The sequence below is a fragment of the Erpetoichthys calabaricus genome, chromosome 5 (assembly GCF_900747795.2).
Source record: "Erpetoichthys calabaricus chromosome 5, fErpCal1.3, whole genome shotgun sequence".
In the NCBI taxonomy this organism is placed as follows: Eukaryota; Metazoa; Chordata; class Cladistia; order Polypteriformes; family Polypteridae; genus Erpetoichthys; species Erpetoichthys calabaricus.
Genome location: NC_041398.2, coordinates 24,200,930 through 24,213,510, shown reverse-complemented (window position 1 = coordinate 24,213,510; position 12,581 = coordinate 24,200,930). Strand labels below are relative to the sequence as shown.

Sequence of the window (12,581 nt, the reverse complement as noted above, 5' to 3'; positions counted from 1 at the left end):
TTACTTAAACCTGCCTGAGGACATTAAAATCAGAGAGGAAAGATTTGCAGTTGGTGGCCTGGATATGGCAGCAGTTAATAAACTGGTCCGCTGTGTGAATGTTGTGGAAAGTTTCATGGAGAGAAATTGACAGGGATTTGATTGAACTCACTAAATAATTTTTTTTCATTACGAAAAGCTCAATGAGAAGATGATCACAGCTATTTTCTTTTAAAATGGCAATTTTTTGTAGATTTTATGCAGTAATCGAAGGCTTTTGCCAGTGGCTAGTTTTGCCACTACTAACTTTACACTTTGACCATAATGAAATCATTTAACTCCAAATTTTCAATCTTATGAAATTAACTCTTTAGGTCTGTGTGATGAGAGAGGTTTGTGAAATTTCATATAAACAAACAAATAAATACATACATACATACATAAATAAATAAATTGAGAATCCCAGAACGTGCAGGCATGTGCAGGTACATGTGTGAACGTGCCTCTCCAAAGCTGACTAGGGTGCTTGGCTGAATGCACATTCACGTGCAAATGCAAGCAGTTCAGTCAGGTGCTTGATTCACACCTCGAAGCAGGTGGAGGATTACCAGCTGCACCCGATCAGGGCTATAATGGAAGCCTGCACGGCAGAGTAGGGGAGACCAGAACAACAAATCCATCTATTATCCAACCCATTATATCCAAACTACATGGTCATGGGGGTCTCCTGGAGCAGACCCAGCCAACACAGGGCGCAAGGCAGGAAACAAACCCCGGGCAGAGTGCCATCCCACCGCAGGACACACACACACACACACACCAAAACACCAAGCACACACTAGGGATAATTTCGCATCACCAATGCACCTAACTTGTATGCCTTTGGACTGTGGCAGGAAACCCAAGCAGACACATGGGAGAACATGGGAGGACCGGGGAAGCAAACCCGGGTCTCCTTACTGCAATGCAGCATCGCTACCAAAGAATCAAAAAAAATTCATTACTAAAATATGAAAAACATTTCTGTTTTAAAGATGTGTTTACACAGATTATTGTAGAAACGGAACACACATGAAATGCATGTGTTCCAAATAACGATCTATTATTTCCATTCTAAAACTTCAGCACTTCGCTCCCAGATAATCAATCAAGGCATGAGCTGGGAGAACTTTGTGCCCGTTCTGTGGCAGTGGGGGAATGGAATAGTAGGCTGCTTGCTGCTTGTCTTGTTCGGCACATTAACAAGACAAAAGACGCTGACAGAGAGGTGCGAAGAGATTTAAGGTGGGCTGGATTTATGCGTTTTTTCATAGGCTCTGGTAATTCTTGTGTTAAGCATGTTGTTTTTCAACACTCTGCCTTTTGTCCATATTTATGAATCACACTATTTGTGTTGTTGTGTTTACACAGCATAAATATAAGCTTGACAAAGAAAATCAGAATATAAGGCTCATAAAGCTTTTGTTAGTAAAACCTCAAAGAATGTTGTGTGACAATATTTCATTGAGATGCGTTTTAAAGTTAGCAGAGTTTATGCCTCAGCTTCACGACTTGGTAGTTTGTTTCAGATATCCTCTGATCCTTTGTGTGAACAAGTGTTTCCTGGCTTTGTTCATTTTGAATGCACTTCCTTTTCTGCTGTTGTCAAGTACAGTATGTGGTTTACTATTTAAGTGAAAGATGTCTGGCAATACTTGTTAGTCTCAGACAGTATTTCAAAAATATATAGAAATATTTCAAACTATCTACTCTTACATGATCTTGGGTAATGGGGAGAAAGGGACCTTTCAATTGGCATCTTAGAAGACTAGAAATCAGCCATACATAGAATATACTCTACAGTAGTTGAATTATAAAATGCTTGCTATATATACAGTGGCATGTAGAAGTATTCAGTCACCTTGAAAGTCATCATAGGTTTGTGCATGACAAAAGATTTGTCCGCATATTAATCCATTCAGTATTTTTAATGCAAACTCTTATGCTGTAACAATACATTTCCAAAGTCAAAATAAGCCATTTTCTGTAGATATTTAACTCAAGAAGAAAAACTCAAAGTTAGTGCTTGCCTAAGTATTCAAGCCCTACACATTCATACTTTGTTGAGAACCCTTATGCTGCAATAACAAGCCTTTATTCTTTTGGGGGTAATTATGTACCATATTCAATTTGAATTTTATAAGCCTGTTTCCCATTTTTGGGGAATTTGGGAGGTCAGGTTGTCTTGGTGTTAGTCTTTTCTGGGCAGGCCAGTAAAGATTCTGGCCCATGTTTGTGGCGGATATTTTAACCCCTTCTCGTTATGTTTGTAACTTCTAAACATGACATTAATTTTTAATAATAGTGTGTGGGAGATGGCCGGCTGTTCATCCTGGCCAATACTCCCAGGCCGCTAGATGGAGCCCTCCCTGTAGCATGGGAGTGCCCCGAAGACCAGCAGGGAACCATAGACAATGGAGTTTTTATTCCCGACCCTGCTGGACACCGTGGGGCCCACCAGAGGACGCTGCAGGGAGGCTCAAAGACTTATATGTGCCCTATAACCCGGAAGTGCATCTTAATAACCGCGACAGGGGAAACGACGTACTTCCAGGGTGAAGAAGAATAGTTTTTATATGACTCGGGGGTGTTCCAAGTCACATGGACAGAAGGGCGAAACACTTCTGGGTCATGGACTATAAAGGACTGTGGGAAACCCCAGACGAGTGAGCTGAGCTGGGAGGAAGGGTGGCTAAGTGTCTGGGAGAGGAGGAATTGTGATTGTTTATTGATATTGATTATATGAGTAGTGTGGAGTGGAGGGTGCTTTGTGCACGTAATTATTATAAAAATAAAGAGTCTTGGACTTTTACCCGGTGTTTGGCCTGGTACCTGAGGGTTCAAGGGAGCACTAGTGCCCTCTACTGTTACAGTGTCAATTCTCATTCTGCACAGGAGCTATATTCCTGAACAATCCCATGGATATGGAAGATCCAGGTACTAAAGTATTGATTCTGTGGGGAAAAAAGTGGGGTTCTGGCAGGACACCAGCTCTCACCTTTCGAGGCTCAGTAATGATCCTTCCACTGTTTCACATGCATAAACCTTGTCATGACTTTTACTTCCTCTGCAGTCAAGTTTGATCATCTTCTAGATGCTCCTCCAAAGGCTACAAGTGACCGCAGTGGGACTGTCCCAAGAGCTACCTTTAGTGACAGGTGGTGTGTACAAAGGGCAAGAACTTAATCAGTGAGAGCCTATAACCTGCATTTGCTGGGAATTGATCGTGGAGAACATCCCCATCATGAATGGGGTTCAGTAGCTCATTCATGCTGTGAAATTCCTGTTCTACCACATCCCATTGGTGCTCTGTTGGATATAGAATGCAACTGAAGAAAACTGAACTAATATTCATGTTTATGAAACCAGTTTGAGATGACATTTGCTTTACAACATGGTGCAATATCATGCTGGGAGCAACCATTAGAAGATGGGTGAATTATGGATATGAACAGATGCTCATAGTCAGCTTCAATATAGACTATGGCATTCTAGTGGTGGCTGATTGGATGCAGTGTGCCAAGAAAACATTCCCCACACCATCACACCACCACCACCAGCAGCCTGGACTGGTGATACAATGGAGGTTGGGTGCATGGATAAACACCAAATTCTGACCCTATCATCTGTGTGCCTCAGAAGAAATTGGAATTCATCTGAACAAGCCTCATTTTTTCAGTCTTCAGCTGTCTAGTTTTGGTGAGCCTGTGCCTACTTCAGCCTCAGCTTTCTGTTCTGGGGTGTCAGGAGAGGAACCTGATGTGGCCTTCTGCTGTCATAGTTCATCCGCATCAAGATTAAATGTGTTATGGATCCTGTGCACCACAGACAGGTTATCTGAGTTACCGTAGTCTTTCTGTCATCTCAAAACTAGTCAGGTCATCTCCTCTGATGTCTTTCGTCAACAAGGCATTTCTGTCTGCAGAACTACTGGTCACTGGATGCTTTTTTTAAATTTTTCACACTATTTTGAGTAAACTCTACAGATTTTTGAGCATAAAAAGCCCAGGAGATTAGAAGCTAAAGAAATATTCAGACCAGCACAGCACAACAATCATGCCACAGTCCAAATCACTGAGATCACATTTTTTCCCAATCCTGATGTTTGATATGAATATTAACTGAAGCTTCTCCCCTGTATCTGCATGACTTTATGCAGTGTATAGCTGCCACGTGATTGGCTGATTAGTTAGTTGAATGGATAAGCAGGTACACAGGTGTTCCTAATAACTGGCTCACTGAAATACTCTTTAACACCTACAGTATACAACCATCAACCTTGATTACTCCATGATATAAAACAGTTCATTCATTAATTACCTATTTAAGAAATTTTTAGTAAGGTTATTAGTGGGGATGTTTCAGCAGATTAGCCTGCATTAGGGATTCAAGAAAGAAACGGTGTCATCTCTACTCCTGCTATGGAGGGAACGCTCACATCACATCATAGTGGACGTATCTCACTGCATGTTGTAGTTATGGAATTTATGTTATGAAACTAAAAATTATTTAGTTACATATTCTGAGGTGTTGTTTTCCAACATTTTTGGTTTCATTTGCAAAGATCACACAGATATTTAGTAATAAATGCTGCCACAACACATATGGGTGATATTTAAAGCCCATGCTGTTTGTATCACCTCTGCGCAGTTTGTTTGTCTGTGCTGTTTAATTTGATTGTTATGTTTTATTTATAATAACATAGTTGTATTCAGTGTTTTTAGGTGATCTCACACTTCAAAACATGAAACTCATTAAAAACAGTGTTTGGAGTTTTTAAAGGACTTTTGCTGACCAAAGCCTCCTTCACACTTCCATGTTAACCTGTGTTCTTTTCTGCAGCTGTGTAAATCAGGTTATCCATAGTGCAATAATAAAATAATTTAATTTTTTTCCTGTTGTTCACATCACTGTGGAGGTCTAGTTTTTCAATGTGACATTCTGCATATATTCCACATGAGAACACACTAAAACCCACCATTGTGCACACCACAGAAATAACTAGACAGGAAGACACAACCTTGGCCATGACCTACGATTTCCTGTTTCTTGACTACGGCAGAAAAGACTGACGATGGTCCTTTCAAGCAAATGAGGAAAGTGTGCTGTGGCAGGAAGCCAATGTTGCACATTTGTACCCAACACCTCCTCTGATATCACATCTATAGTAATCCATATTGTTTTTGCACTGTAAAAATCGTTTTGCTCTTCTGAGGACACAAATGACCTTTGGCTAACAAACTGGATGACTTAGTGTTTATTATAGGAATTATTGCTATTCTCAAAGAACTGTTTTTCCATTTGCAATATTTCACTACACTGTTCCAGTTATACTTGAGTCACATGTTGCAGGCCCCGCTGACTCTGACCTTTCATTTCCTTTTTCAAATGTGAAATTATAAATCATCTGAAATGGATGAAAAGGGGGAGTGTTTGAGAGTATGATCCCTATAACATAAAATTATAAATTGTTCATTTTCATATCTCACATTTCTGTTGTTTACTGTAAACTGAACAGGAGGCAGCACAGGGTGGCAGTGACCAGTGAAACAGCAGGTAATAACAGATAAAAGCTGCAGACAACCATTGAAAAGAAAACGGTTGTTTGATGAGTTGTGCATTTAATTCAAAACAATAATATTTAAATTTCAAAAAATTATTACATTATTAAATAATAACTAAAATATAATTCTCCACCTGGTCACTCATTCACGATATTTCACAAAAATGTAATGCACCGAGCACTTACCTACTTGACAGTTAGCATCTTCCTGCTGCGGATTAAATATTTTTCCAACGTTTTCATATGTGACGTCCTCCACTGGGACTGCTTGGAAAAGATTGCATGCAATAATAAGAAGCATCATTTAAGACATTGACATCTATAGTATGTAGAAATAATCCATCCATCCATTATCCAACCCGCTATATCCTAACTACAGGGTCACGGGGGTCTGCTGGAGCCAATCCCAGCAAACACAGGGCGCAAGGCAGGAAACAATCCCGGGGCAGGGCGCCAGCCCACCACAGGGCGCACACACTAGGGACAATTTAGGATCACCAATGCACCTAACCTGCATGTCTTTGGACTGTGGGAGGAAACCGGAGCACCCGGAGGAAACTCACGCAGACACGGGGAGAACATGCAAACTCCACAGAGGGAGGACCCGGGAAGTGAACCCGGGTCTCCTAACTGTGAGGCAGCAGTGCTACCCACTGCGCCACCGTGCCGCCCTGTAGAAATAATTCTGATCCAAACAGAAGTGTTTCTTTATATTATGTTACATTAATTTCTGAGAGGTTAAATAATAAATGATTGTTATTAAAGAAACTCTAGAGCTGGTTTTCTTCATTGCCACAAACCGAGATTCCAAAGTCAAATCTCAGCATTTTTATTCAGACAGAATATAATTATAAAACAAAAAGTACTGGAACCGAAATACAAGAAGCTCACAAAGTCAACCATATTATTTCCCTATAAGGATGTACATTCCAAACACACAAACCCTCCTAAAATGGTAACCAAGTACATCCCAGTACTAAAGTGTGTATGCTTTCCAAACAGGTCTAAGAAATTAAGCCCCCTTAGTTTTGAGCAGAGAAAGCTGTGCAAGAATTGAATTCAGGTGTTCAAAATTTCCTAAGGAATCAGTAAAATGGATCTAGCAGAATTTATTTGGATAAATGGTGGATCATGACATGAAGGAAATCTAGGAAGTACATTTTTCACAGAAATTCTTGTGGCAATCTGTAAAAAACTACTGAGCCATGTCATTGAAGTAGAAACTCTCATACAGCATCTTAATGAACAATTTGGAAAGCATAGCTATTAGATAACCAAATGAGAACAATGGACTGAACGGTCTACTGTCAGAATTCCTCTGTTCTTACGTTCTTCTTTTAAAATGTTTCTTTTTTGCTTATTCACCTTATTATTCACCACAGAAATATTGAGGCATAAGCTTGCCACTTAAAGGTAATGTGGAGGATGGCCAGAGCCCTTATCTAGCCAGGACACCCTGAATATGGAAGGACTGAGGAGAGACTATTCTCAAGACCATTTCTCCGGCTTCGACAGAGGTCAGCCCCCTTGGCTTATAGCGGGGCCATGGGTTATGAGCATGGAACCCTGCTCAACCCTGGTGGGATCTGTGGCCATCACCAGGGGGGTACCTGGTTGTTTACATGACCCTATTTGGCAGCATTTTGCCACACCCTGGAACACCCCGCCACACACTCCTTCCTGGTGCCCTATAAAAGCAGCCAGTCACCACTACTCAATGGCTGGAGGCGGAAGGACGGGTGGCAAAAGGGACTGTGTTGTGCTCTGGGAGCATTGTGTGTTGGACTGTGTAAATAAACCGCATGCTTTTTGGACTAAAACCTGTGTCCTGCCTGTCTGTGTCGGGGTAGGGTGGCTGTATGCACCCTGGCTTCATAGTAAATAATTGCTTTATTAACCCTGCCAATAGGACGTTACAGCAGAGACATTAGGGGCCTAGTGATCAATGACAAAATGATTTAATTTTACCTATGCATTACCGGCACACACTTATGATGACCTTCAATGCCTATGAGGAGGGGTTGAAAGTCTGTGGACCGAAATCATCAAAACTGAGACTTTGCCATGAACTATTATGACCCTTATCCCAAGAAGTTTATTTTCACCAGGACTGATCTTGTCTACACGTTTTGTTTTATGTGCTGTTGGTGGTTAATTAGTAACACAGATGAACTATAGAGGAAAGGCTGTGCTCCTTTAATGTGGGTGGTGACATCCTTTACTGAGTTCTAAAACTCTGTGGCCGGTGTTGTATGCTGGGTATGTGAGATCACCTCAACAGAGAATTAACAAGCTCATCAAGAAGGCAGGCTCAGTTATGGTATGAAGTAGTACAGGAGAGAATGAAAACAGAACTGACAGCCATGATAGAACAAAGCTGCACATCCTCTCTCACGCACATCAGCATTGAGGACTTCAGCAGAAGTGTGTCAAGAGATGCTACTGTACCTTTGTACTTATCATTTATAATGAACTTTAAATTTTATATTAAACAAATTGAAATGGGTTTGTTTTAATAGGTCTTTTAGTGTTCATGTGTGCAAATGTCCATACATTTTGGTTGTAAGTTTATGGGTGTTTTCTGAGTTGGTCTCAGTGAAGAGCTGTGTTCAAAAATACATTGAATTCATTTGAATTTGTGGTAGTGTTGCAAATAATTTGATAACTATTTTGCATGCCTTTCTTTGTAAACTAGACAAAGCAAATATAATATTATAGTTTCAGGAGGCATGTTTTACATCATTGATGAGATTAGCAGTAATTTGATGTTTACCTAAGCAACCCACCAGTCTTTAGGGCGTCCTCGGGATGAGGAATTTATGGTGAGAGGGATGGAGCATCAGAAGCAGCTTGGCAAGGGTGACCGTGTGTAGACTTAGACTTCGACCCTCTGCAGTTTGCATATCAGGAGAAGGTGGGAGCGGAGGATGCCATCATCTATATGCTACACCAATCCCTCTCCCACTTGGACAGAGGCAGTGGTGCTGTAAGAATTATGTTTCTAGACTTCTCTAGTGCCTTCAACACAATCCAACCTCTGCTCCTTAGGGACAAGTTGACAGAGATGGGAGTAGATTCATACCTGGTAGCATGGATTGTGGACTATCTTAAAGACAGACCTCAGTATGTGTGTCTCGGAAACTGCACGTCTGACATAGTGGTCAGCAACACAGGAGCGCCACAGGGGACTGTACTTTCTCCAGTCCTGTTCAGCCTATATACATCGGACTTCCAATACAACTCGGAGTCCTGCCACGTGCAAAAGTTCGCTGACGACACTGCTATAGTGGGCGGCATCAGGTGTGAGCAGGAGGAGGAGTATAGGGACCTAATCAATAACTTTGTTAAATGGTGCGACTCAAACCACCTACACCTGAACACCAGCAAAACCAAGAAGCTGGTGGTGGATTTTAGGAGGCCCAGACCCCTCATGGACCCCGTGATCATCAGAGGTGACTGTGTTCAGAGGGTGCAGACCTATAAATACCTGGGAGTGCAGCTGGATGATAAATTAGACTGGACTGCCAATACTGATGCTCTGTGTAAGAAAGGACAGAGCCGAATATACTTCCTTAGAAGGCTGGCGTCCTTCAACATCTGCAATAAGATGCTGCAAATGTTCTATCAGACGGTTGTGGCGAGCACCCTCTTCTATGCAGTGGTGTGCTGGGGAGGCAGCATTAAGAAGAAAGACGCCTCACGCCTTGACAAACTGGTGAGGAAGGCAGGCTCTATTGTTGGCATGGAGCTGGACAGCTTGACATCTGTGGCAGAGCGATGGGCGCTCAGCAGGCTCCTGTCAATTATGGAGAATCCACTACATCCACTAAACAGTGTCATCTCCAGACAGAAGAGCAGCTTCAGCGACAGACTGCTATCACTGTCCTGCTCCACTGACAGACTGAGGAGATCGTTCCTCCCCCACACTATGCGACTCTTTAATTCCACCCGGGGGGGTAAACGTTAACATTATAGAAAGTTATTGTCTGTTTTTTCCTGCGTTGTTATCAATCTTTAATTTAATATTGTTTTTTTTTTTTTTTTGTATCAGTATGCTGCTGCTGGAATATGTGAATTTCTCCTTGGGATTAATAAAGTATCTATCTATCTATCTATCTATCTATCTATCTATCTATCTATCTATCTATCTATCTATCTATCTATCTATCTATCTATCTAAAAGACATCACCCGCAGAAAGGCCACTTGAATAAACAAAGCAACTTGGGGATGAGGTGTACTCTAATTCTGCTGGTCTGTACTGGGACTGTTTATGATTAGTTTTGAATCGAAGGCTATTCTGTACTGCAATGACCCATTGGTTTGTGATTGGTGGTAAGAATGGTATGAAGTTGGTCACCTTGCTTTTACCTCTCTCTGCCTCTCACCATCTGGCCATGAAGAGAACACCATGATGAAGACAAATCTATGTTGGCAGCCACATTAAGACAGACATGTGGCCTGTTTCAATACTCCATTCAAAGGCTAAATTGTAGCAAAGCAAACAAGAGTGAAGATAAGCTGAGAGCTGCTTATTCTGCTTTGTTAATATGTACATAATTAAATGTATTACATAGTTCCTGCCAGATCCTGAAAGATCTTGAAGTGTGGCTTTTTTATTGTTAGAAGTTTTCAGACTCAGTATTGGTACATTCAATAATTAACAACATTAACTCAATAAAAGACCCATTTGTAACCTTTTACTATTTTGTGTGTTTTTCTTTTGCTTCTCATTGAGAAAAGAGAACAATGCCAAATCAGGCCCTCAGGTACTTAAGCAGTAAATCTGGCAGATCCCAATTCCTTGATACAGGGGCCAAGTCCAGTGGAACAATAAGAAAGTGTGGCACACGGCTGGGGGTGGTACCCAGCTGGGATGCCCAGGAGGACCGGAGGAGGGATTACGCCTCCTCCAGACAACGACGGGGCGACCACCCTGGTTGCTGTGGGGGCCATGGGTACAGAGCTTTGAAGCTCAACCCTGGAGGGGCCCGTGGTCACCACCAGGGGGTGCCCCAGTGCCTGGAGAGCCCTGGACCTCAGAACCTCCGCCACACCAAGAAGTGCTGGGGGAAGAGGAGCAGGGACACCCAGAATGCTTCTGGGGATACTGCTGGCACTTCCGCCACACTGGGGTGTGTTGGTGGAAGATTACCAGAGCACACCTGGAGCAAATCCGGGGGAACATAAAAGGGGCTGCCTCCCTTCATTGAGGGCTGGAGTCGGGTGGAAGAGAACGAGGTGTGGGAGAGGAAAGAGGCGGCCTGAAGAGACGAAAGGCAGTGTGGGTTGGCCTGGACTGTTGTGGTGATTGGTGCTGCGGCACTGGGTTTGTGCACTATATTATTGTAAATAAACGTGTGTTGGACTTTAAAATGATGTCCGTCTGTCTGTGTCTGGGCTGCTTCCCACAAGAGGTATACACAAAAAAGTGCAATTTATTATGCTATAAATACTTCAATAAATAGATAATAACAGTTTAAAAAGAGCACTTTCCAAAAGCGTGAAAACAATAGTTGGTAATATATGCTATACAAATGCACAGTAAGTAACTAAACAAATCATGATAATCGCACACATTCAAATGTACAGGGTGGGCCATTTATATGGATACACCTTAATAAAATGGGAATGGTTGGTGATATTAACTTCCTGTTTGTGGCACATTAGTATATGTGAGGAGGGAAACTTTTCAAGATGGGTGGTGACCATGGTGGCCATTTTGAAGTCGGCCATTTTGGATCCAACTTTTGTTTTTTCAATAGGAAGAGGGTCATGTGACACATCAACCTTATTGGGAATTTCACAAGAAAAACAATGGTGTGCTTGGTTTTAACGTAACTTTATTCTTTCATGAGTTATTTACAAGTTTCTGACCACTTATAAAATGTGTTCAATGTGTCAGGTCCGAGCATTCCTAGATGAACAGTTTCCTGGAAAGTGGATTGGTCATCGTGGGCCAGTTGAATGGCCCCCAAGGTCTCCCGATCTGACCCCCTTAGACTTTTATCTTTGGGGTCATCTCAAGGCAATTGTCTATGCTGTGAAGATATGAGATGTGCAGCACCTGAAACTATGGATACTGGAAGCCTGTGCTAGCATTTCTCCTGCGGTGTTGCTATCAGTGTGTGAAGAGTGGGAGAAGAGGGTTGCATTGACAATCCAACACAATGGGCAGCACATTGAACACATTTTATAAGTGGTCAGAAACTTGTAAATAACTCATGAAAGAATAAAGTTACGTTAAAACCAAGCACACCATTGTTTTTCTTGTGAAATTCCCAATAAGTTTGATGTGTCACATGACCCTCTTCCTATTGAAAAAACAAAAGTTGGATCCAAAATGGCCGACTTCAAAATGGCCACCATGGTCACCACCCATCTTGAAAAGTTTCCCCCCTCACATATACTAATGTGCCACAAACAGGAAGTTAATATCACCAACCATTCCCATTTTATTAAGGTGTATCCATATAAATGGCCCACCCTGTACTTCCTTTCTGGGCACTACACATCCAAGCACATTCAGTCCCAACAAGGTTTCTCTTAATTCTGCCTTTAGTTTTGTTTTGCCATCCCTCTTACAACAGAATCCCAGCCCATCTCACCCAGCAAAACAAGTCTACATTCATAAGCAACCAACTGAAAGTCCTCGGATTCTTTCAGCCTCAACCTCTCTGCTACATTCTTGCCTGGCCTTTATAAGTTCCTTCCTCTTTCAGCTCACAACAGACCTGTTCACCCATAAACAAGTTTGCAAAGCTCGTGTATGCAGGTTCAACTGCTCATGAGATTGCGCTGGTGGACTCCTGACTGCTGCGCTCTGCTTCCTTTGCCCGATGATATTCACCTTTTTAATCCCTAGCAGGCAACAAAGTCACAAAAACAAAACTGCGCTTTTTAAAACTTTGCCTTACCTTCACTTTTTGTTGTTTTTAAACTAGCAACAGCAAGTACAGTAAGTGACTCAAAAACAAATGGACAGACTGGGGGCTCTTAAA

The 12,581-nt window shown here is 42.0% G+C and overlaps 2 protein-coding genes across 4 annotated transcripts in view; both read right to left on the bottom strand.

Annotated features, from left to right (window-relative positions):
- Positions 1 to 12,581, bottom strand: part of LOC114643591 (CD209 antigen-like protein B) — a 290,359-nt gene that overhangs the window by 16,176 nt on the left and 261,602 nt on the right. The window lies entirely within an intron of this gene.
- LOC114643594 (low affinity immunoglobulin epsilon Fc receptor-like) overlaps positions 1 to 12,581 on the bottom strand; it is a 346,195-nt gene that overhangs the window by 328,291 nt on the left and 5,323 nt on the right. For both annotated transcript variants that reach the window (XM_051927563.1, XM_051927564.1), the window contains exon 3: positions 5,768 to 5,848. In XM_051927563.1, coding sequence (XP_051783523.1) covers positions 5,768 to 5,848 — 81 coding nt within the window. The remainder of the gene's footprint in view (positions 1 to 5,767; positions 5,849 to 12,581) is intronic.